Below are 26787 nucleotides of genomic sequence, written 5' to 3' on the forward strand. Positions count from 1 at the left end.
TGGAATCCAACCCTAATGTCTTGCAGGTGAGGTTTTTACGAGTCAAGCCGACCACACAGGTCAGGGGGCCAAGCAGGCTGGCCAGAACGTGTGTCTAGTAGGAGCCAGGATAATCAACATATAACTGGGTTGCAGGGATGCTGACGTTTGGATGGAGAAATGAACAAGGCCTAGAGGATGCATGTTGACCTTAGGAATCCCTGGTGCCCTGCTGCTGCTGGTGCGGTGGGGGACTACGGAATAATGACCCAGGAATCTGGCTGCCTGGGGAAGGAGCCTCTTCATATTCTCCATCACTACACATCACGTGCCATATTGGACGCTCTTGACGTTGGTTGGCAAACCTCGATTAGCCCTAACACTTCCTCCCCGGTCATGTCAAATACTGCATTCCCCACGGAAAGCATCTTTGCCTTCCCCAAAGACTGCAATCCACTGTCACCAGCCTGCTGGAAAAGGAGACTCAAGACCAAAGTAGCTCCCAGACAGCCGCGGCTCCCGATCGCGTGGCAGGCCACACCCGACGGCTTACCTTGTGCTTACGCTTGCCCTTGGGGGCCGCTTTATCCGCAGCAGTGGCGGCAGCTGCCTGCCGCCTGGGCTTTGAGGCTGTCTCCTTGTGGTCCGGCTTGGCCGGCGCCGCCTGCAGTGAGTTGTGGCCAGGCACTCGAGACAGTAGGTCGAGGTCAATCTTCACCCAGAGATTTTTCAGATTCTCGTGATCTCGGAGAGGAGACAGAGGCTCGGTCTGCATGACAGGGATGGGTGAAAAAGTAGGCTCGTCACTGGGGACGGGCGGGTTGCTGCTGCTGAAGGTGCTGAGGGTCAGGCTGGGCCCGCAGGTGTCCTTGGACTTGGCAGTGTTGCCCCCAGGAGCCATGCAAGGAGGCAGGACTTTGATCTGCAGGGTCTCTTCCTGATCTGTGTTGGAATCAGATGTAGACGAGTCGGTTTCAATGAATTCCCGGGACTTCGGCACGATCTTGCCGGGCCCTCGGTACTTCTTCTTCTCGGCGGCCAAGGGGATGCTGGGCCTCGGTTCCTTCCTAGGGACCGGCTTGTGGGCGGCGGCTTTGTTGCGGCCTCTCGGGGGCTCAGGAAGCTCCATGCTTTCCTTTTCTTTGGGAGTGCTGCTGGAGATATTTGGTTTGGGCCAGGTAAATTCCTCAATGCTGGGGTTCTTCTCCACCCTCTTGGGCTGTTTTTTGCCAATTGTCCTTTGAGATGCTGTCTCGAGAGTTGTCGACAATTTATGCTTCAGAGCCTTTGTTTCTGGGATTTTGGGGGTGGGCCGTGGACGGGCTTTCTCCCTGATAAGACTGAGGAGAGGCCTCTCTTTGGGTTCAGCCAGGACCTGGCTGGGGTTTGGCTTCACCTTGACCTGGACTTCCATTGGCTGTATGATTGGAGGAGGTACAGAGATCGTCTCCATGGGTGTTTCATTTTGGCCGCAAATAAACGACTTGTTCTGAGATGTCACTTTGTTAAGCCATTTGTCCAGCTGCCACTTGTTGGTGGAGGGCGGCTCAGGCTGCAGATTGAGAAACAGTGGCAAGAATGAATTTCACCTTTGGAAGGAAGTCAGGAGGACCCTCAGTGCACTGACCGTTGCGTGGTAAAAGCTTGGGCTGTTAAGTGACCATTCACACATTTAGAAACATACACGGACTTCACATTCATCACGTTCCCTAGATGGCTCCAATCTCCTTATTTAAACTAAGTTCCACTGCTCTTCTGAAACTATCCCCTACTTTGGCCAGCAAGGAAGGAATTATTCACAGAGAGTTTTTCCAGAGAGTGGGCAGGGAGGCCTGGGAGGGAATCTGGTTCCCAAAGTCCTTTGGCGGGACTCATTACTCAACCTCTTACCAGGAGGCCGAGGTAGTGATCTCTGGTCCTGAAAAGAAATGTAAGCGTGCCTCAAGTGTAATTCTAAAGGAAAGGCTTTCTCTCTGCCAGACTGCCAGGGCCTCCTATATGATGCAGTAATTCACTGCAAAAAGAAGAGGCCTTCTGTATTTTCACTGAAGGATGAGAAGATTTGACTTCCAAAAAAACACTGCACTTTCCTCGGTGTATGGGCAATAACCAATTTACGGGGACACGCATGCAGACATTAGCGTCCGCCGTTAAGCCATGGAAATGAGGCGTCAGTTCGGGTGCTTGATTCCCAAGTCTGAATTCTGCCTGCTGAACTAAAAGAGCCATCATTTTTATTAGAACTCCTCTTTTTTGAAAGGCATCAGCTGAGGCTTATGGCGCCAGCCAATAGAGGGTGGCAGAATTCAAAAGACTCTGAGTAGCCGTGATTCCAACCCGCACAGAGCAACGGCAGGTAAGTGTCAAGGCAATCGGAGCGGCTGCTACTGTCGGCAGCAGAGCGCGAGGTTAAGGGCCCCAGCTCTGGTAGCACACAGACCCTGGTTTCAGTCCTGCCTGTGAGATCTTGGGAAAGTTCTTTCTTACCCTCTCAGAACCTTATTCTCTCATCTGTAAAATGGGATAATAATAGCAAGGACCCCATAGAGCTGTTATGAGGATGAAAGGAGAGAATCCGAGTCACGAGCTTCTCACGGTGCCCGGCGTGTGATCTACATTCAAGAAGTGTGAGCTATTATGATTAGCGGTAATGTTACTATGACATCTTCTTCTGTTACTCTTTTCTGATTATTGACAAACAAGCGTGTCCAGAGCCATGGAGGGATCTGTTTGCTGTACGAGGTGCAGGCTCAGGGGAACTGAGAGGCTGGTACTCAGAGAGGATGAGAGGGGAAGGACAGGGTTTTTAACTCCAAATTATAATTCTGGTATTTTGTGGGGCTGTGTGAAATGTTTTCATGAATTACCATCGAGTACACTTGAAGAATATTAATTGAAATTAAAAAAGAAATACCTGTGACCTTTCAACCATCACGCTTCTTGGGTCTTACTTGCCGAGGGACTTTCATCACTTCAACCTAGAGGAAGGGGTGGCGTCCCCAGAGCTAGAAGTGGGTCTGGACTGGCTTTGCTGATTCTCTGGAAGGTGAAGTTGCGAGCCCAGTGATCACTAGGCCAGTGTAATAGTAACGGGGAGGCTCAAGGCTCAGAGTGGCTGAGTGAGTCACACAGCGAATCAGTCACACGGCAAAGAAATGTCTGTTAGGGACCACGCGAGTACACGTGTTAGAAGAAAAAAATGCTATCGAACACCTGAGTACTTTTCTGACGTGTATACTGTGCTGAAGCCCTCATCGCGCTGGAATACTGTGATTGTTGTATTGTTGTGTGTGTGCAGGTCGGAGGTGCTGCCTCGGGGCAGGTAAGCTGTGGCTGGGGCCCCGGCCCGTCACCCACCTCTGGCGTGGCCACGCGCGGCGCCTCATTGGCTTCGCTGTCAGTGGTGCTGCTTTCAGTGTCTGAGTCTGACTCTGAGCTGCTCTCAGAGTCACTGGAGCTGCCGGATCCCCCGCTGGCTGGCGCTGCAGGTGTGGGCTGAGGCGTGGCCAAGAGCGGGCTGAAAGGAAAACGACACCACTTGGTCTCAGACCAGCTGGAAAAGAGCCCAGGTCAGCATAAAGGCTGATGATTTGTGAGGGGCAGCTGAATGGAGCTTGCCATCCCATTTCACGGGAGGCCCCGGGAGTGACCCGCAGGTCTGTCAAGGGGCTCTGATCTTAGCTATATGCACAGTACTGTCCTCTCGGCAAGAAGGGGCGAGTTGAATCCTTGCTTTCATCATGGGAGACTGAGGTTCAGAGAAGTGGGAGGGCTTGCCTCAGCCACGTAGCTATCAGTAGATACAGAAGTGGGACTGGGACCGTGGCCTCTCAGGTCCCTCAGGGGGCAGGGCTGTGTAAAGATATTCGCGGCCAGGTGTCCAGCGCCCGGCCCCAAGGTGAGCAGAGCTGACCACGTGAATTAGGGGATGATAGGACGCACTTCTCGGCCTCCTCCAGCAGAATTTCTGTAAACGCTTCTTAGAACCCTTACCAGGAGGTATGATCATAAAGGACCAACCGTCTCTAATGACTGATTTTAAATCTGTAAAGCAAGGCACTGGGAAACGGACACCACTTGCCGCTGTCTTTATTGACAGTCCATACTCTTCCTTACTAATCGTTTGCCCTCTGTGCCCCGTGACGAATCAACCTCAGCTGCCTCTTGGCACTCTGGGGTATGTCATAGCCTTTCTGTCCTTTTGCTCATCATCTCTTTGGACTAGTTTTGTTCCGCTTTCACTCCAAAATGGGGCTCTAAATTCGAGGGGGGCGGGGAGGGGTCTTGTCCGTCTCTGTCTCATCAGCCCAGGCCCCTCTTTGGAGAGAAGTTTAATCACGGACAGGGATGGGCTGGGGGCCAGAGCATATTCGCTGCTGGGCTGGGCTGGTCCTCCTATCCGCCTGGCTGGCCGTCCAAACCTCACTGCCTCTCAGACTCCCAGCTCCTTGCCCAGCTCTCCCTGGAAAACCCAGTCCTGGCCCTGGAGGGCACCTGGTCCTGTGGCTCCACCTTCAAACTGGATAGAGAGGGACTCTAAGGCCCCCCTCTGCCAGAGACCATTATTCCTCGCCTGCCCCAACCCCGCACCCTCACTGGAGCCTAGCTCTCAACATTACAGCTCTTGCCCGCTGAGCCGGAGCCATGCTCGGCTGCTGCCTGGGAAGGCCTAGGATCCCCAACCAGCATGGGTGTCTCATCCGTCACCATCCGATGCGTACAGCCTTTGCATTACGTGTGCCTCGCGTCCCTGAAGACGGCCCCTTTAATCTCCCAGGTAGCTCTTTTCTTTCATATAGCCGAAGCTCATTTAAAAATGCTATCTGCTAAGTAAATGCTATCTGCAAGTTCATTCGTCTGCCAAATACACCAAGAGATTAGGGGAAGCAGAAGAAATAGGGGACTCTATCCCCTGGGAAAGTGTGTGTGTGTGTGTGTGTGTGTGTGTGTGTGTGTGTGTGTGAGAGAGAGAGTGAGAGAGAGAGAGAGAGAGAGAGAGAGAGAGAGAGAGAGAGAGAGAGAGAGAGAGAGAGAGAGAGAGAGAGAGACAGTGGAGCCAGGGATCTACATACGCTCAGTGCGCTTCGTTCCCTGCATTCCTTTTTAGTATTTATGCATAAAGTACCCTTGCATATTTATGCAAAGTACCCTCTAAATCTAATCAATTGTTTTTGTCTTTCGTTACTAAATAAAGACTGAGGGAAAAGCTTTAAGTGCAACTAATCCAGAGGCTGTGCCTGCCTGGCCTCAATTCCCCCCAAGTAAAGTTTCAGACACAGCACAGAGCAGCAGCAATACTCAGACTAGTGCCTGGTGGATTGAGAGACTTAAGATCTAACTTGTACTCCCATGGTTATGACTTTCACGTGAAAAGGCTGTTTCCTACTTTTCTTTCCTATCTATACATTAATTTATGGTTTGTGTGTGTGTGTGTGTCTGTATACAGGTGTCCCTTATCCAAAGCCTTTGGAAGGGAGATGGATTTTGATATTCACATTTTTTTTAATTAAAAAAGCAATATGGTAGCTATACCACATCTATAATACTCCCCAGTGGGATCTGGGAAGCACCCTTTAATAAAACTCATTCATACTACTGCAGTTAACAGTCACAATGAGAAAAATAAAGACTTGAAATTATTACGTGCACATCAGTTTAGGTCAGGTTTTGTCATCAAATGAGTCTGTCTGAAAATAACAGTTCTCAAAACTTTTTGAATTTCAGGATTGTGATTAAGAGATTGTAGATGTGGACAGAAACCACATATGAAAAATTGACCGTAAATATATGTATAGACGCAGATGCGAAATAAAGATGATTTGAAACCTAAGAGTGGCCTTGACTGAGATCCAGTGAAATGAGAACTGAAATTATTTTCCCTAAGTCTTCCTACAGCTAAACCTATTGCTGTGTTCTAGGGAAGGATCTCACGGCCAGTCAACGTTGACAGTGACCACTTAGGGGAAACAAGTATAGAAAGAACAGGGAGAGGTACGTCAGCTTTTCATGCTCACACTGATGGACAGAAATACTTGGGGATGAGCGGGACGGTGGACTTGAATTCAAAGAGGGCCCCGTGAGAACTCAGAAGGGGGGTGAAGGACTTCAACATCTTTATGAGAAAGAATTGCTTTCTCAGAGCAGTTGCACAGTTGGAAACAGGGAAGAGCCAGCATTGGTGGGAGGGAAACCCGTTAGCTGTTCAGCTACTTAAATTCCCACTTCTGCTACATTTATTTTCATATGTCGCTAGTTTATTTTTCAAATGTATATTAAAGTGGCTATGAGGGACGCTAGCCCACGTAATGCTCGATTCCCCAACTGCATTAGACTTATTTCCCATGCACCATTTGCTTTCATATTTTAATAAATTGCTTTTAAAAAGAATGCTAGTGGTTACAACAGAGATAATAGGTGATACTAAAAACCATTAACATTTAATATATGAAACCACCTACTCCATAGTCTGTAAATATGAAAAGTGTACTCTGTGATTTCACCCCGAATGTAATAAAACTTCTCAAAGGACCTACGTTTGTGAACAACTTCAAAGTGAACTGCTCAACCTTTTCAAAGATCAGATTTTGCCACTGTGCTCATCGGGTGAGCAGTCTGTACTGAGCGGAGCGAAGCCTCATTTTAATCCTAATCCCATTTGGTAGGTCTTCACGGTCAGGGGCCACACTGAGGGCAAAGAAGCTGCCTTAGCAAGTCAATGACCCTCGTGGGGAAATCCAGGACTAGAGAAGGGGATCAAAGAGCAGGCCAGTGGGAGAGAAGTTTGGGAGGTCTTTAAGATGCCTTCTGCAGACAGCATTGGCCCTAGTGTGGAAGCTTGAGAGTACTAGGGGGAAAAGATGGGATTTTTTCGCGTGTTTTTTTTTTATGGTAAAATTTAAGTTCTTAAATATTCCACTGCCATATACATAAACCAAAATTAAAATTAATTGCTTAATTATATTTACATAATATGCACCAAAGTATTATTATGATGGTTTTGCCTGTCAAACGTTTCTATATTTAATTTCAAATATTCCCATTTTTGAAAGACGTTTTCTACCTGTGACATAATGATGTGATTCCTCACAGTTTGTGGAGTTCCCTCCGCATATAAATTCTGCAGTTGTCTTCTTGCTTGGTTAAGGTTGCATAAACGCCAGTGCTTTTAGCTGGGACAGAGATTGGATCCTTGTTGGAAGTACAGGTCAGTTCCACGGAATCCTATTTCTGTCTCTGATTCTATTACTTCAAGAATGGGAGTAATCGCGTAAAAGATGGGTTTTAAGAGGTAGTTCAGGCACCTTAATCTCTAGACATGACAGTCTCTCTACGCTTACACCGACCAGGCCTCTTGTGCAGTCAAGGGCTCAATATGTATGTGACACCATTAGATAGACAGTCCGGAAGCCACATGAAAGAACTGGGACTACTTTGCCTAGAGGAGACTCTGGGGCAGGGAGGGGGGCGGTTCATGTGATGACAGCTTCAAAAACCGGAAGCTCTGTCCTATGGGCAAGGGAGTGGGCTACTTCTGAGAGTCTTCCAAGGTAAAACTAGGACCAAGGAATTAGAGATCTAGCCAGGAAAGATCTCACTTCAACATCAGAAAAGACTTAAAAATCTACAGCTGGCCGCACAAAGAAGCCACTGCTTTGTGGGCCAGGGAGCTTGATACCCTTAGGTGACCAGATAGCCGGCAATAAGGATTCCTATTATCGATCCACAGAGGAGTTGGATGATCTTTAAGGTGTCTTCCAGCTCAAAGACTATGATCCTCATGAAATGAAAGTGCACACGGGATTTTAAGGGAGATGGTTTGGACCTTAGAGAAAATGTGTGAGGAGACCTCTGCCCAATCCAATCTGCTCCTTAAGGCAGGTCTGAAATGACCTACTCTCGGCGGCACAGTCACAGAGCTCTTGTATGAACCTCAGAGGATTACAGCTGCCTTTCTGTACGGCTACTTCATAAATCAGAGTTTTCGCTAATTCAGATTAACGGTCTCCGGAAAACCAAACATCTGCATCAGTGCTATCTGACTCGAATCCTAATTTAACTGTAAATTCCTCTCTCAGGAGATAAACAGGGATGATGAATTGGCCATTCTGCTCAATCAAGCTGTGTGGGCATCAGAAAGGAAAGGTTCCAGAAGGGGTAATGACTTTGTAGTGGGAAACAAGCAGGTCCACAGGGTATTCATCTCGGCAGCATATTTCACAAGGCCCAGACCTTGCCAAAGAGACGTAGCATGAGACGTTTGATGGGGGAGTCTATCAAGGATGTTGTTAAACCCTCGTCTTCAGTTGCGACTTGTACGAATTTCATCAACATGACCCTTTTCCGGTTTTATAGAGATCAAATGTCTGTCTACCAGATAATTTGAAATGCTTCTATACTTGATTCCATCATCAAGTTGTAAAGGGATGGCCCTGGGGCAAAGGAATCAACATTTATAGCTGATTCTTCCTCTCTTCCTCCTTTTCCTCTCTGAACTCTGGGTTCCAAAACTGGAACAATCTATGTGCCTCACGTAGAGGCAGACACTCTGAACCCTGAGCCTTTCCAGCCCGGGGATGGGAGGAATCCATTTTGGTCTGAGTCAGTAGTTTTGAAATCTACCCCAACCCTCCCCCAGAAAATCCATTTAGCCCAAGTGGCCAAAAGAAAGTGCAGGCAGAAGCATAATACGTAAGACAGATAAAAACACGGTTGCTCTGGTGGAAACAAGGGATTGGGCAGAATGTAGGGGAGGAAGTCCCCAGCAGCTCTTCCTCCGCCCTGGGATGGCCCCTGAGCACAGTTCGAAAACCAAAGACCGCATATCCCAATATGATCACAAGCAACTCAGAATCAAGTACGTTCTGTGTTAATGCACTGGTGCCACTGACAAGCAGATAGTGAATAGCCATCCGCTTGTAATTCGGGCTACACCCTGGCATGGCTCCGAGGAGATAATCTTTGTCTAATGTGTGTGTACACTGGGATTCTGTCCTTTTGTCTGATTCTGGTGTTTGAAATGGAGTCTGCTCAATTTATTTGCAAAGCATAAGAAGGAGATGCACACCTATCCACTCACATTCATTTTCACGGGCAAGTTACCGTATATGACATAGTTTAATGGGCAAGTTACCGTATATGACATAGTTTAATGGGCAATTACCGTATATGACATAGTTTAAAGCCCTGACTGACTGAAGAGATATGTGGTTGGTGAAATAATGACTCCCCCAAAGATGTCCAAATAGTAATCCCTGGAACCTGTGAACATGGTATCTCATGTGGAAAAACGGGGTTGGCAGATATGAATAAATTCAGGATCTTGAGATGGGGAGATGGTTCTGGATCATCTAGGTGGCCCCAGTGTCATCCCAGGCTCTCTGGGAGCCAGAGCTTGGTGTCAGGGAGGCTCTAGTAGATTACTGCCACAGCAATGGGCAATCGAAGAGGTTGTATCTTCCCAAGAAGCTGCAAGTTGACCATTTGGAACTTTCATGAAAACTCGAAATGAACGGCTCCTCACATCTTTAGATCACCAGCAGTTAGTTCTATTTATCCTAACTTACGTGGCATCTTACCTCTTTTCTGAGGCCATAATGTTGAGTGACTTTGGCAATGGCTTGGCTACCCTTTTGGTGGAATGACCAGACCCAGGCCCTTGTCACCTTTTCCTGCCTGTGCCCATTCTCCCATTTTCAGTCTATTTCACATACCGAAACAGCTACATTTCCCCTACTGATTTTAAAGAGGTCGTTTTAGTACAGTGAGAGGAGCATGCTTGGCTACTTTATTTTTGTGTGACCTTAGGCTAAGCACTTAATGGAAGGTTTTCAGTTTCCTCATCTGTAAAATGGGGTAATACATCACATAGGCTTTAAGAGGACTGAGTCAAGAAATAGAGGTGAGAGAACTCTGTTACCCAGTACTTCTCAACTTTAATGTGCTTACGAATCACGTGGAGATCTTTGGAACATGCAGATTCTAATTAGGTAGGCCTGGAATGGGTCCTGAGTTCTGCACTCCCAGGCGCTACAGATGCTCCTGGTCAGTGAACCACACTGAGAGGACCAAGGCTACAGAGGCTATTCAGATACAGACTGCTGGGAAAAAAGTAATAAGTTGGTGAACTGGAAACTAATGCCTAAAACACAGTTTTGAGATCAACTGTGGATTTTACTTTTCCATAATTATTCTGTATTCCTTTAGCAACAAAGAAAGTTGACTGCCTTATGTCATTTTGAATCTAACCTGGTCAAGTTGAAGCTTTCTCTGGGCAATTATTCCTGAAGAGGTTTTATCCGATTCCTTCTGATAAGAACCAGCTTCAGCTTACAAGTTTCCTGAGGCTACCTGCCTGCACTGGGAGGTGACTAAACGCGTAATTCTTTCCTCCAAATGTGCCCCATGGACCACTACGAGGGTCTGAGGGAGCGTGCCACCATCACCGCCAAGGGTCAGGGTGCTATTAGACTGTACCCATGGTCATGGCTGGGAGCCTGAGCGTGATTCGTAATGGCTAACTAGAGATGGAGCATGTGAGGTGCGCCAGGAACCAGGTTCAGCACCTTCCCTGAATCTTCTCTTGGAATCCTCACAAGAGTCGCGTAAGGCAGGCACTCTTACTACTCCCATTCTACAGCTGAGAATACCGAGACTTAGCACCGAACAATATCAAGTTGAAAACTAGTTTTAAGGATACTACGGGGCAAACTTCAACATGCAGTTTCAAAGGAATGGAAAAAACCAAGGCATCTGGATCCCGCCTCACTGCAGTATGAAGTGAGGTGGAGCTACGGAGAGCGTCGGCGCGTGGCCAGCAAGCCTGGTCAATGGTGGCTAATGGGCCGTTTATGTCTTGAGAACATCACAGTTTGCATTAGGGAGAATAAACCGGTATTCAATTTTTTTTCTGGAAATAATTAAAAGCCACAGTGACTTTTCTGCTATCGGTCAGAACTGTTTCAACAAACAGGTGAAAAAAACTGTATATAGCCAAGCATTTTTGTCCGTTTTGCCTTTAAAGTCTACTTTTTAAAATGGGGGCAAGGGAGAGAATGAAGGTAAGCAAGTGGACAGAACTCCGACTCCCGTGACCCCGTCTCCAGCAAAGCAGGGAATGAACGGTTGGCAGCTCACGTTCGTAAGGAACCCAGAGAGGGCCGGATGTCAGGAACCCATAACAAGGTCGAAGCGCTCCCATAAAGAATTCCATCAGTCACCAATCCCAGGGGGAGCAGTGGATGACTCTGACTGGGTGACTTAAACCCAGACGCTGCTCCCCTGCAGGAATCTTGCCATTGTGTCTATAGGACTGGCCTGGAGATGGAGCCCAACTCCCCGTCAGGAGAGCCCCAGCCATGGGCAGCCTGAGTTCCCCAGGAGAGTACAGAACGGGCTGCTGATAGGCTCAGAGCCGTCGGCACGAGCCTCTGCCTTTTCCCGTGCTGAGGACTTCTTTCTGTCACCCATCATGCTCAGAGCTGCCTCTCGACTGGAAAAGTGGGCATCCCTCTTCCAATCTCTCCCTAGACTACGTTTCTTCTTTGCTGTCTCCCAACGCCAATCTCCTTATCAGTAATGTCTGCTCCCCCTCATGTCTGATCTGTTACCTGATGTATCAGAGACACTTGATTTGGAGGGCGAGCTTCTAAGGCCAGAGGCTTTATCAACCACACACACACTCTGTACAATGTTTGGTGCGCTTAAGACACCCTAGAGTAAAGCCATATAGAGGTCTTCTCTGTAAGATCTCTAAGGAGAATTGTCCCCGGGCGCACCCACTGCCTATGGTTCCAACAGGAGATCGTCATCATTGGAGCAACAAGACCAAATACTTTTCAAGTGCAGAGCACTTGATAATGTTCCAGTATTTTCACTCCCATGACCTCACGTGATTGCTACAAGAACACTGGGCGGGGGAGAGATGGAACGGCTATCCTCCCACTTTACCCATGATGCTCCAGGACCTCTTAGCCATGACATGGGGCTGGGCTCTGAGGCAGAGTGAGTGGTGGTGGGTTTCACCAAGCTACTGGGACGCTTTCTTAAACTGCAAGTCCAGCTTGAGGAAAGGAAAAGAATCCAGGATCCACTACAAAATCCACCCTGTAATCATACCAAAAAGCAACAGGAACACAGAATTAATCCCAAATGTTTTCTTCAAGTGACCTAATGAGACGGATTGCAAGAATTCAGTGTTCAAAACACTGAAGGCAATCTGCCCCTTAGGCTAAGAAAAGCCTGTTGCATTTGACTCCTGAGAATGACAAAACTCACGGAGGCTAGAAGAAAAGATTTCCAGTTTACAGCTGATAACTCTTTCCACACAGAGAAGTAGTTTGTAAAGAGGAAATAGGGGAAATTTAAATGTCCTTTATGTTTCACATCATTGTGTTTCTTCAAATATTGTATTTGTCTTTAAACAGGTAAGAAACATGGTACTGAATTCAAAAGCTACAGTAAGGGATACAATGAAAAGTACATCTTCTGCCCCTCTACTGTCACGTCACCCAATTTTCCAAAGTTTTCCACTGTTATCAGTTTCTTATGGTTCCTCCAATGGTACTTCATATATTTATGAATATTAATAGGTGTGCTTTTCAATGAAAAGCTTTTAAGTTATAAAAGTAATACCTACAAAATAAAATTCCTGTATATGGGATGACAGGGTATCCAATGGATGGCATTCCAAGTCATATACACAATTTCTAAATTAAAACCTATATAGTTTCCTTACTGAATGTGCCTTCATAATTATGCCTGAAATATAAATAAAAGCATTCGAATACCTAAGCGAATGGCAAAAATTGCACCTTGCAAAACTGCAGTGTCTGACCCTAACACGAGGAAGAGGCAGTAACGTTAACACAGAGCCGTGAGGGGCAGAAGCTGCCCAGACAGCCCTTCTGGGCGAGACCAGGCCGCAGATTCCCCATCAAGAAACAGTGGCTGACTGTCCTCCACTGTGACACTTCTTAAAGCCGTGGTCAACACAGGATGGTTTCACTTCCTCACCACTACAGACTTCTATAGGCCCAGTAATCAGGCTTTGTAACTCTTTGGCCTACTGAAACTGCTTTCTTTTTTTGTGTGTGGTGCGTGTGTGTGTGTGTGTGTGTGTGTCTTGCAAGCACTTTGTATAATGGGAAGTTTAATGTCAGGAGGTATGTGGTGCAATAGGAAAACCAAGAACAGAAGTCATCGTACATTCAGGCCTCCAGGAACTGGGGTTGTGTGCAAACCAGAACTGGGACCCACGGCAGCAGGACAGACCACTCTTGTGCTCCAGAAGTGTGACTCGGCTATTCTGCACGTGTTGGTGCCTGACATCACCAACACACTTATTCTTTCTATTATTTTTTCTCTACCTTATAGCTTCTCTTCCCTTATAGTACCTGCTTCCTTCTGACTTTGACCTCATACGGTCCCAACCCCAACTTATTCTTTTCCACCGTTAATCCTTTCTAATTCAGTTTTTTTTATTATGATTTATTTATTTTTCTTATTAGTCATCCATTTTATCCCCATCAGTGTACATATGTCAATCCCAATCTCCCAATTCATCACAGCACCACCGCCCCGCCGCTTTCCCCCCTTGGTGTCCATACGTTTGTGCTCTACATGTGTCTCAATTTCCGCCCTGCAAACCGGTTCACGTGTACCATTCCTCTAGGTTCCACATCTATGCGCTAATATACGGTCTTTGTTTTTCTCTCTCTGACTTCCTTCACTCTGTAGGACAGTCTCGAGATCCATCCACGGCTCTACAAATGACCCAATTTCGTGAAACTGCTTTCTTAATTACTACCAACAGGCCCTGTCCTGCCCACTCCCTGTTGCAAATCAGATTCAGTTCTCACTTTCCTCGGCCTCGCTCCGTATTAGATTAGAAGCCTTGAGTTATTTTGTACTTGGCCCCAGTGACCATATACGGCACGAGATCTCTTGGTGTCAGAATTTACCATGACTTCCTTGCGGAGAGATGCAGTTTTTATCTACAGGATGTTCAGAGATCTTTTTCCGTTACCCCTCTACTTTAGGGCCAGTCTTTATTTCCCTCTCTTCCCATGCCTTTGCTTACCCTGTTTTTTTCAGTCTAGAATGACACTATTTCCTTCTCTTCTGCTTCCTTAAATCTTTATCCTTTAAGCTCAAATTCCCGAGGTCTTCCTCGGGTTCCTCGAAGAACCCGAGGTCTTCGCCATGACTTTAATTCTCCCAGATACTACGTCCCTGTTCTGCTTTCTTTTCACTAACTTCATCACAGTTTATCACTTCATTATTCTCGAATTATGACAGTGTGCTAACCTTCTGCCTGCTCACCTACACTGTAAATTCCTCGATGGCAGGGGCCGGAATCTACCGTCACTTTCTGTATCGCTGGCACGATAACTTGTATATAATCTTCTTGTTACGAAAACACACTCCACATGGCCTCACAATGAACAGAAAATCAGCACAAACAAGGTCACCTGGTAAAGAGCAATACTTAACTATGAAATGTCTATGTACTGCCGACTCTCAACAGAAGTCACACTTGGGCCAGCCTACCCAACCCCCAAACCTCCTGAGTCAGACGTTCATTTGGTGAACATAATTAAGCAAATAGGTTGTCTGCTGATGGATTTGTAACCTCTCAACTGGTTGGATGGCTGTTGGCCCGTCACAGCGCCTGACTCTTTCTTCAGCTTCAGTTCTACTGACAAAACGTAACATATTTGGATGGACAGTTTTAATGTAATTGGTATTTTGAGCAACAGATGTCCATGGGTCACGGGGTGCAATGTTCATGCATGAACATAAGAAATAAATGGTGTGGCTCTTACTGAAAATGAATGCCATCTATACACAGACTTTCCCATTTTTAATTAAAATGATGATTCCATTATTTCGATTTGTGTGAAACATGAGCTACCCTCGTCATATCATTTTGATACATTAACCAGCCCAGTCTACACTGTGCCTGATATTAACTCCCTTTCTAGTTGATGATTTTTCGAGTGGCATAATTAATTTCCTCATGGAAGAGAAAGTATTCAATCAATTTGGGATTAAATTTGAGGTTGAAGGACTTTCACAAAAGACAGAACTAAATCTCCTAGCCCACATGCATTGCTAATTGTGACACACTCACATTAGGAACAAGAAGGTGTTCCCTTCCCGTGATAAATGGGCCTGAAAATCCTCCCCAGCATTTACAATAAATCACAAAGACCATTAATAAACAGGCCAGGCAAGAAAAGACAGATTCTACAAGAATTCACTCCCATTCTTTGCCTAAGACTACCAATGTCATATTTAAAGCTGACATCTTAAGTCTTCTATACAGAAGTCCTCTAAGTCAAAAGCCCAGCTATTTTAAACAGAATTTCCTACACCTGTTATTTTGAATGACAGCAAAGGAAATACTGGATCTCTAATCCTGTAATGCTATCTGCCTGAAAATCTTGCCTTCCAGCTAACAGTCTCCCTTCTCATCAAGGCTAAATGAAAGGAGGTCAAGTGTAAATGAGAGAAGAAGAGGGGACCACACTTTCCTCATACTTGGGGAGCTCCTCTGATCTTGAGCCCAACACGCTTTTGACGTCAAGAGGAAAAGTCTGATCATGGCCACCGGTAATAAGATAGCTAAGTACAGCCAGCTTCATTCAACATTGACTCCTGTATGTGGAACGGCAGGGCTTACACTCGAATCTAGATCAGCGACAAGAATGGCAATCCCGTATTACAAACGAACACAGAGCCGCTTAAAGGCTGATCTAGAAAGAAATGGAAACAAACTTAGGCATCTCTCCAAGAACTTGCAGGATCTGTGATAATGACAAACAGGCTAGTAATAACAAGGTCAGGGTGTTTGGTTTTGTCATTAAGAGGAGGAATTTGTCATGTGGAGGAATTTGTCATGCAGAGGAATTTGGGATATTTAGAAATTCCAAAGAAGGCAGAATTTAGAATAAAAAGGATTAAACAGACAATTAAAAATACCTTCCGAAGTTAAGCAAATTACATTTGTGGTCATCTGCAAACCTGGGACTCTGCCTATCCTGAGAGTATGTCAGTAGCAACTCACAGTTATACAGGGCGCCCGTCAGCTGAGCCCAAACAAATGTACATCTCAGGAATTATGGTGAAGAAAGGCATTCATAACTTGCGGGTGGGGCGGGGATTTTAAATGTCCCAAACAAGAAAAATACGCTCACTTGCAAACCACATGAGACGTGTACTGTTAGTGAGATGTGTTTTCTAGCCTGATGTTATCAATGTCGCAAATTCCCATGCACTTTCCACCAGCCTACACTACTCTAGCTTCATAATGACAAGACCGAGGTACATCACTCTGCCGGTTGGAAACTTGGGCAAAAAATTGGTGGGGAAGTATTTTCCAGAAAGGTTACACGCTGAAAATGTTCCCTTTGAGTACAATTATATTTCACTACGTATTTCAGACAACTATGCCTAAATTCAAGGTATCTGAATGATAGAGAACGCGTGGGTCCATGTGTGAGTGCGTGTACATGCTTGTGAGTGTACGTATGTGCACGTGCGTGTGACTGAGTGGATGCATCTATTGGCTAAAATCCAAGATGGCTAATACCAAGAGAGGTAAAATAATTTCAGCATCAATTAAGAGAATTGCCTAAGAAGTAAAACACTATTGAGAGAAGTACCATCCCTCAAATGAGGTGCACAATATTGATTTTAAATTTTAAAAATAATGTTGCTACTAGCTGGCTAAGAGCAGAAATGTTGACTTCAGTGGTACACGTTGGACATTAAGTCATTGAATAAAGAAGATATTGTTGGTGGTGAATGTTTACATTAACGCTCATTTGGGTTCTAGCCAGGTTTTGACAGCACACACCTATGTACATTTACACGTATGAGAGTCAAATGTTACTCAAGTTCTCACCATATACGCGAAAGTTAGCCGCAGAAAGAAGAAAGTATAAAGGCAAAAAGTCTAAAAGGACTGAAATGGTGGTTATTTTTCTATCTGTTGAACATGACTCATTAAATATTCAGGGTAAATGTCAACTCTCTTTCGGCTGGCCATGAAACTCATGAAAATTGATATGCTTCCTGTATATGGAAACAACTGAAGTGGTCATTGACAGATGAATGGTTAAAGAAAATGTGGTATCTGTCTATCTATCGATCGATCGCTCGATCGATCTATCTATAGGAAATAAATATTATGCAGCCTTAAAAAAGAAGGAAATCCTGCCACTTGCAATAACATGGATGAACCTGGAGGATATTATCCAAGTGAAATAAATCAGACACAAACAAAAATACTACATATTCTCACTTATCCGTGGAATCTAAAGAAAAAAAACGGATTCATAGTAACAGAGCGTAGAATGGTAGTTTCCGGGGGCTGGGAGGTGGGGGGAAAATTGGTCAAAAGGTACGAACCTTCAGTTATAAGATGAATAAGTTCTGGAGACCTAATGTGTAGCATGGTGACCCTAGTTCATAATACCGTATTGTGTACTTGGAATTTGCCAAGAGAGTAGATCGCAAGCGTTTTCACAGCAAGAAAAGGGTGATTACACGAGGTGACAGATGTGGTTGTTAGCTTGATTGCGCTAATCATTTCACAATGTACGTGTGTATTCAAACATCACATTGTGCACCTTAAACGTGTATAATTTTTACTTGTCCATCATAGCTCAGTGAAGCTGGGGAAAAAACTGATCGATAGGCTTCCAGTTGGCCACAGGGCAATGATAAATTCCTGGTTTGGAGCTATGGTTTAGGTAGAACCAACCTACTCTTCTAGCAGTATAAATGAACCAGTACAGATCTAGTACTGATGACAACTTTGATATTTTCAGTAATTTAAAAAAATCTTGTCAGGAAAAATAACAAAGCGTAGCATTACTTTTTTTCCTCTTTCTTCTTTCCCCTCCTCCTCTCTTTCTGGCATCTTACTTGTAAAAGACTCAATATTCATAATACCGTCCATTTTTAACGGTCCTTTATTTCTGAACTGTATCACAAAGGGACTTGACAAAGTTCACTTATAGAAATGTTTCCAGTATATGTTTTTTAATTATTTGAGTCATTAGAATGGGAGAATTTTCCCCCCAGTCCCCTCTAAATATCTTGTCTGCCTATAACAGGATACTGATATGCAAAAGAACAAGTCAAATATTTAAAAGTTTTTAAGATTTATATGTCAAATAGTTCTCAATTAACTCCAATCTAGAATGAGCAGGCAGAAAGAACCTAACCTCCTGTAATTTGCATGTTATAAATGCCGTTAGAGAAGGGCAAGAAAGGGCACGGCGTCATCTGAAACACGGAGAGATTTTAATCAATGCTTCCTTTGCTGTGCTTTTTCTTTAGAGATTGCATCTTTGGGAGCCCATCCTGTGTTAATCGTACGGATCTGCGAGAGGAGACCAAAGCCACTTTTGCTCTGTGATTTTCTTTCCTTTAATATGATGGTTTACACACTGTGGTTTATTCATTTATTGGTCTGATGGTTTTTACGAGTTGCGCTTCAACATAGGTTCTTTACGAGTATCCTGTTTTATAAAGATATGGAGAATGTAATATAAGTCTGATACAATTATGGTTATGTGCCACGCAAGATAATACTGTAAATATGAGGGGAGTCTGAGAAGCTGCTTAGCAAAATGATCTTAATATACAAGGCAGTGTGAAAATGTAAGAGGAATCTATAATGACAACGAAGATTAGCCATTTGCTCTCTAACCTTATTTACAGAAGCAATCAGAGGTATTCAGGTCGAGTTAATGACCCTGTCTCCAATTAATTCAATTGTCTACAAACAGCACTGGTGCAGTGGCTGTCTTCAAGTCTGCCGCATGGTCTCAGAGGGAATACATAAGACTCCATTAAAAGTGACAATAATACTGCATTTATTACTGAAACACTATTGTATTATAAATAAATTCCTCATGTTAAATTATGCTCCACGCTTTAACAGAAATTCAATTACTGAAATAATAAAAAGATGGTGTATTTGCCAAGTGCCTGGACTATAAGTTGGCTGCTTTAGTTACGAGCGGTTGGCTGTTCTGCAATTTTTCCTTCATAGACTATTTCCTTTGAATAAATGCCAGACTTTTTCATACACATTTTATGAACAAGTTGCAAAATGAAATTTTGAGCTTTTGAATCCAATTATGAAAGACATAACTAAATCTATTATTGAAAAAAATTCTAGTAAGCCCTTTCTGCCGTTGTTCAGACTGTCTGGTAATTGAGGTAAGCACAGGTGCTACCCATTATGGACCATTGTGCACCATCTGAATTCTGGGAACTGTGGAATTCAGATGGTTTCAACTCTGTTTGTGTGAATAACAAACAGGCCTGATTCTGCACTTGTTTGTACAAGCTTGTACACAGCTCATTTGGGACTTCGAAGACACCTGCTTACCCTTTTGAAGCCAACACAGTACCATTTCTGTTCTGGCTATCCTTTCGATGACAATTTTGAAAAAGCGACAGATTTCGCGCACTCCCTTCCTTCTCGCCATCTCCTCCATCGTGCAGTAACTTCAACACATCCATGTCTTCAGTGATAGGAAAACGCGTTGAGTCAAGCTATGGTAATTATCCAATGACGAGAGAAGACACAGAACTGTACGACGCAGACAGAGAGAAACGAAGAACCATCTCTTCTCGTGGAAGAGCTCTGACAAACCAATTATCTCAGGTGGACGGCGGGTATGGTTTATTTGAGCTTAGGACCAGGAGATTTTTTTCCCTTTCTTTCCTTTCTTTTGCCCTTCTTCTGGGTTCTCACATTTGTCTTTCTAATGTCCAGTCTTCTTGTCTTTGTTTTTCAGCTTTATTGAGATATAAGTGACATATAACACTGTGTAAGTTCGAGGTGTAGAACATGGTGATTTGCTATACGTATATATTGTGAAATGATGAGCACACTAAGGTTAGTTAACACCTCTATCACTCCATCACCTGAGAGAATTACAATGTGTGTGTGTGTGTCTGTGTGTGTGTGTGTGTGTCTGTGTGTGTGTCTGTGTGAGTGTGTCTGTGTATGTGTCTGTGTCTGTGTGAGTGTGTCTGTGTGTGTGTGCGTGTGTGTGTGCGTGTCTGTGTGTGTGTCTGTGTGTGTGTGTCTGTGTGTGTGTCTGTGTGTGTGTCTGTGTCTCTGTGTATGTGTGTTCTGTGTGTGTGTGTGTCTCTGTGTATGTGTGTGTCTGTGTGTGTGTGTGCTGAGAACATTTAAGATCTACTCTCCTTCTCATTGTCTTCAGATGGGTCATCTGAAAGCAGAGAACCTTATAATCACAGAGACTTGTTTCCTGCTTTCAAAATGCAAAGGGAAAACGCCTTTTACCTTTGGTCTCCTCTCCTGCCCCACAGGGCCACAGGCCAGCAGCCATCAGTTGAGTTGGCTCGCCTGAGGACGATGGAGCCCGCACCGCGGTCCTGAGCTTCTGTGACGTCACACGCCAACCTGAATATTCCAGCCCTGCAGTAGCTTCTCGGTGCTATGACTAACTTTAATTATTTAATGACTTGGCATTTTCTCATTTCCCTGAGGTCTTACCTGACGTAAAGACAACTCCTAGAAAATACATAGTAACAAAGCGGTAGTACAGCAGAAAACAAATCTAGATTACCCTTATCTCCAACTGGCACTCCGCCCACAGCGACTACCCATAAAAGGTGACATTCTAAAATCCCATGTTGGAATGTCCCAAATTGGGTGAAAGACATAAAGATCTCAGGAAACCCCAAATAGGGCCTACTCATCCAGACTGTTGCAGGCCTGCAGGGGAATGAACAGAAAGTTCCGGAATGGTTCCTGTTCCCCCAGGCTCGTCATCAGCATCCTGTACATGGCCCCTTTTCCACGGCTGCCTTAGAAAGCGGAGGGAATGGAGAAGTAGGGGGTGGGGGAGACCAGCACAGCAGAAGAACGAATTCAACAGCCTTAATTCATTGTAGACGCTTTTCTCACTTCTGTTGTAATTCCAGTGTTGCCAACATTAATAAATACACGTTTGCTCAAAAAATCCCATTTTCGCGAGTCCTTATGCTGGAGCTTGATTTCACATACGTGCAGGAAATAGTTGAAGATGCAGGGAATGAAAAATAAAACCAAGAGAAGAAATTACGGATGCAAGGTTTTAGGCTCGAAAGCTCTACTAGGAGACATCCCAATTCACCCACAGTGTTTATAGAAGCTGGAAGATAATGCTTCCACTTTAGCAAACACGCTCCAAGGTCCTAGAGAAGCCCAGTGGTGAAGCAGAGCAGGCAACCCATGTCCACTTGCAAAGCCATGACTTCTATTTACCTTGTCCATCAGGCGAAGTTTCAGTCATGACCATGCTTAATAAAGCCAGTCAAGGTAGCAATCAGCCAGAGTACGTTCCTGCATGTCAGATATGAAATATGCCTAACGTGGCTTGCCGGTGGGTCACAGAAGGACTTTGGAACCTTACCTTTTCCCTTATCATTACCACAGAAAGTGCAACAGAAAGCTCTGCAGGAATATAAATAATTTGGAAACCCTCATAGACAATATTCTACTGTGTGTCTCATCTGCACTTCAAGAAAGCTGCCCTCCAGACCTTATGTACTTTTAAGATTTATCTGAAAGATACATGAAGAAGACTTCCAGCCAAAAAAAATGTACATATTTAATAGAATTAGATCTCTAGGCAAGAAAATGTCAAAAGAAAAGGCAAAATATTAAAGCGAATGCGAGGTGTTCCTCTGCACAGCTCTCCCACTTTGATAAATATCTTCTGGGATGTCATTTACTAGAAAGTCATGATTTTACAAAACGGGAAAAAAAAACCTGGAGTATAAAATATACCTCTTTATTGCTGAAGTAAGTTGCTATTTTCACATTTCTCTCTGAAATCTGCTTTTGTCAGCCAGAGGCCTTGATATTTGCCTTTATATCTGCCTTTTTACCATTCGTATTGAAAACATGGCAATTATAGTAAAATACTCAAACTGTAGGCAAGCTTCTGATTACACGGCAGGGACATGGGACGCTGTGCTTCCTACAAGTCCTCCTCTCCTTTCCAGCCTCTAGGGGGAGGCGAATTGGCCTGCGACTGAAGATCAGAGTTGGGGGGGTCTGCTGAGTGAGCTGCGGAAAGGTCCGGGACGAGGTGACCCTTAACTTGTCCCTGAGAACAGAGATCACCAACGGCGTCACCCCTGAAAATGGGCTTAGAACTGTATAAAAACACACAGATTCCTAATATGCATATAATTTCAAATGAGAAAAAAATGAAGCTCACTGTTAGCCTATCAACAATCTGCAGCTTATGAAGAGAAAGTCTCCAATAAATCTAGTTTCAGAATAGGTGAGGTTCCTCTCTCCTCTGTGTTTGGTGTCTGAGCGCAAGACCTACGCATGTTGTTAGGATCTGACGCGTGCAATCTTCTTTCGTCCAACATCCTTTTACTACCAAAATCTCCTTTTGCCACTATTACCACCCACGTTATGTGTAATAATGATAATACTCATAATATCTCACTTTATCCAGTTCTTAATATGTGCCGTGACTTGTCTGAGGTCTCACAGCCAGTAAGTGGCTAGAAGGAAACAATCCCACTTTTTCGCTGTTTTTCTGTTTGTTTGGCCGAAACACAGTTTGAAAAGTTCTGCTCTATTTTAGCCAATCTCCCATCCATATGGGTACTATCAGACAGATCTATTGGAGAACAAGTACTAAATTCTTTAAATATGTGCTTTCATAAAATTATCTGCAGCCTTCTCTAATGACAATTGAAAAGGCTTCATGTTTACGAGCAGCAACGATGAAGATGATGGTGGTGATGATGACTATTTATTAAAGCACATACTGTGTTCCAGGTCCCTTGTCAACCACTTTTCATGAAACCTCACTTAATCCTCACAGTAGCTCTATGGTGTATACACTGTTATCATCTTCATTCTACAGGTGAGAAAAGAGAGGCTTAGAGAGGTGAAGCAACTTGCTTCAAGATTTGAATGAGGGTCTTTCTGATTCTAAAGGCTGGGATCTTTGCTACTACACTATATTGAATTAACGTGGGGTTAATTCCAATATGCAATCTAAGTAAAATGTTCACCACCACCATTTAGATTTCTGGTTTTGTAAATACCCAGTTTTAAGAGGCAAATGGCCTTCTAAAATAACAATTTCAAAATAACAGAGCAGAATCCTAGTATCACAGAATCATATAGCTGTAGAGGATCTTGGGAATTCGAATCCACCTCTCTCTGAATTGTCAGAAGAGGAACTGAGGCCGGTCGGCAGTATGTGTGTTCAGTGAGCTGAAGGTCACACGAGTGAGTCAAACAACATCCCAAGGCCCCATCGTGATAGGATCAGCTGGGGACATTTTGCTTTGGTGGTAGACAGGAGCTGACGACTACAGACAACCCAGAGAGGGGAAAATATTTTATTTAGAACAGCCAGCTATCATATTTTGAAAGCTGGTTAGTGATCGGCCACAAACGAGGCATTTGACTGACTCGGTGGGATAAAAACATAGCAGTGACAACGTGGTGTGTGTAGCCGTATATGCGTGTATGTGCTTCAAGCAGAGAATCTGATTCCATACGTTTCCTCACAAGCTTCAAAGGTAATTCTGATGTACATCCAAATTGGAGAGCCTCTGGCTTAGGAGAAACGTCCTTATTTCTTTTGGACATTTCCCCTTTATTTCTATTTTTTTAAATTTAATTTAATTTTTTTTTTGCGGTACGCGGGCCTCTCATTGTTGTGGCCTCTCCCGTTGCGGAGCACAGGCTCCGGACGCGCAGGCTCAGCGGCCATGGCTCACGGGCCCAGCCGCTCCGCGGCTGGTGGGATCTTCCCGGACTGGGGCACGAACCCGTGTCCCCTGCATCGGCAGGCGGACTCTCAACCACTGCGCCACCAGGGAAGCCCTGGACATTTCCCCTTTAATATTGGCATTAGAAAGATAATAAGCAACTAACATCTCCCAGTCCATGTATTAGAAAAATTATTCAGATATTTCCATATGGTCCATTGTTATCATGCTGTTGCTAATGATTATACTGAACTATAAAGTTAATAGCAATAGCATTTTTTTGTAAGTGCTCAGGCTAAAGATGTTGGAATCACAGGCTAAAAATCTTGGAATCATTCTTGACTTGTATATTTTTTTCACAGCTCCATTCAATCAACCCATCAGCAAATCTTATCTGTTCTGCCTTCAAAATATATCTCCATCTCCGTCCACTCTTCACCACCCTCACCACTACTGCCCTGGTCCAAGCCGCCACCATTCTCACCTAGGTTATGGCAATAGTCTCCTTAGAGAAAGTTCCCTCTGCTTCCATCCCTGACTTCCATAGTCCCTTCTCAACGGCCACAGTGTGATCCTGTTATGACATAAATCAGATCAAGTCTCTCCTCAACTCAAAATCCTCCAGTGGCTCCCGAGTCAGACTCAAGCCAAAGTCTTTCCAGTGGTCTACCAGCTCTTGTACAATGATTCCCAGTGAACACTCGGACCTCCTCTTCTACCATTCTCTTTCCCATTTACCCTGCTTCAAACGAACTATCTTCTTTACTGTTTCTAGCCACACCAGATACCCTCCTGTCTCAGGGCCTTTGCATGTGCTATTCCTCTTGCCCCCAAATCCCGGTGGGGCGCATTTTCTTGTTTCCTTTAGATCTTTGTTTAGATGCCAGCTCTCCCTGAGGCGTTCCCTGACCACTCTATTTAAACCTGCAACTCTACTCCATCCCTCTCGAGGGCACTCTCCCCTGACTTCTCTTTATAGCACTTATCACCTTCCAACATATTTTACCACGGTATATTGATGTTATTTCTTGTCTGTCTCCACCCAATAGAATATAAACTCCACTAGGTCAGAGCTTTGGATTGTTTTGTTTCCTGCTATATCTCTAGCAGGAAACAAAACAGAAGGTGTTCCATAAATATCTGATGCACGAATGCATGAGTGAACGTGAATCAATGCAAGTGTGTGTTTTGTGAATTAGGTAAGGCTGGTGGATTCAATGACTGACAAAGGAAAACGCTAACAACAGATCATAGGAATAGGAGTGCCTGCTTATTGAGCAACTACTCTGTGCCAGGGGCTGAGTACTTGACACGGTTACCATAATCCTCATAGTAATTCTCTGAAGAGATGGGACCCAGTTGAACCCAACTGGAGGGAGGGAATGTATGAGTTTGATGTTGCAGGGTGGGCATGGAAGGTTCCTCAGAGGGTATGCAGATGGATCCAGCTTCCAAGACACTGAAGCTCAGGTAACTTGAGTAAGCTTGCCTAAGATCACACACCCAATCTCGAACTACGCTAACTTCGGTTCCACGAGATTCTTCCTCAGAAGAAAATCCAAACTCATCGCATGCACATGGAAGTTTCGAGAGTTGCACTTGGAGAATGTGTCATCCGTTCCCCTGGCTTGACAGCAGAATAAACTGGGGCCCAGAGAGGGGAAGGGTGGGGGGCAGATTTGGTGGGAGACTGCTAGTCTCTTGGTTTCCAGTGGTGTCTATTACATACTTGCCGTACTGAGGCTGACACTGGCCTGAGTCGTGTTTGCTGACATCAGCCATAGCAGCAACAGCAGCAAAGAAGACAGAAATAAAGCCCCACTTGCACATAAATAGCAAATGAATGACACGAATGATTGGCTTTAAGGGTGAACCCACTGTGATCGCCTCTCCTTTCCTTTGGAAGTGGATCCTTCCCATAACAGTGTTCTGAGCTAGTCCTCGGGCGCTCAGCCAGTGCAAAGACTCGACTCTCTAATGCACTTTCAGAAAGAGAACCCCACCTCCACTCTGACTTGGAGCAGGACAAAAAGATGCATTTCAGCCTTCTTCTTAACAAGCACAAGGGAAAATGAGATAATTTACCTTCGTCTTTCTGAGTCACGTTCACAAATTTATTTCAACAAAATCGGTCATTTATAGATGATAAAAGTGGTGCGAGACATGGAAATGAGAAGATGCTAGCATGGTGTGATTTGCGTTTGTCTAATGACTAAGGCCACCAATTAACTGGAGAAGTACTATTTATAAATGTACCACTCTGACAAATGGGTTATAATGGCAATTAAAACCTTCACATTTTTTTTTCCTTTTTACTCTAAGAAGCAGCGATTATTGTTTAAAGCATCAATGCACTGCAATAGGCACGGACTGTGAAATAACTCAGTGCTGAGGACGCAAATCACAAGCATGGCTTGCTTATGAATTTTCAAATTCTCATATTAGCACAACCACTTGGAAAACGCATGTAGTCTTTGAGGAAATGAATGAAACCCATTACTCAGAGGCATTTGCAGTTTGCAAAAATTTCACTCAATCCCTAGAGGCCCCATGTGAAATCAGCCGGCAGCAGCTGCCGGAATAGCGCTGCCTTAGCGGCCAGGGAACTGGAAGCACCGGGTTATTTAAAGCCCCATCAGTCGCAGGTAAGTGATTCATGAGATGCCAGGCATCTCTCCAGTTCCACTAGCCAGAGGCCTCCAAGGGTCCTTGCTTTATCTGTGACGTATGTACGTGGGTTGGGACCGATGCAATTGAAATTTGCAGGTTACAACGCCAGGGGCGAATGGGGAATGGAGGACAGAAACAGATTGGCCCTGGCTACTTGAGGCGAACCAGTTTCCAGCTGCGGAAGGAATGCCAGGACAGTGGACTCCACACAGGTCACAATGGTCCAGGCTGGCTCAGGGGCACAGAGCTCTCCCCCTAGCCCCTGAGAAGCTCCTTTCCAGCACAGAAATGGCAAGTGCCCTGCATGACTCCCATCTCCACCAGGACCTCCACTTTTGCTTTTGTTACCCT

The 26787-nt window shown here is 44.8% G+C and overlaps 1 protein-coding gene across 1 annotated transcript in view; it reads right to left on the bottom strand.

The window, feature by feature from the left end:
• Positions 1-26787, bottom strand: part of AFF2 (ALF transcription elongation factor 2) — a 323837-nt gene that overhangs the window by 32751 nt on the left and 264299 nt on the right. The window contains exons 8-9 of the mRNA XM_073799704.1: positions 3337-3496; positions 533-1531 (exon numbers count right to left, since the gene is read on the bottom strand). Coding sequence (XP_073655805.1) covers positions 533-1531; positions 3337-3496 — 1159 coding nt within the window. The remainder of the gene's footprint in view (positions 1-532; positions 1532-3336; positions 3497-26787) is intronic.

The sequence above is a fragment of the Tursiops truncatus genome, chromosome X (genome assembly GCF_011762595.2).
Source record: "Tursiops truncatus isolate mTurTru1 chromosome X, mTurTru1.mat.Y, whole genome shotgun sequence".
Classification (NCBI taxonomy): Eukaryota; Metazoa; Chordata; class Mammalia; order Artiodactyla; family Delphinidae; genus Tursiops; species Tursiops truncatus.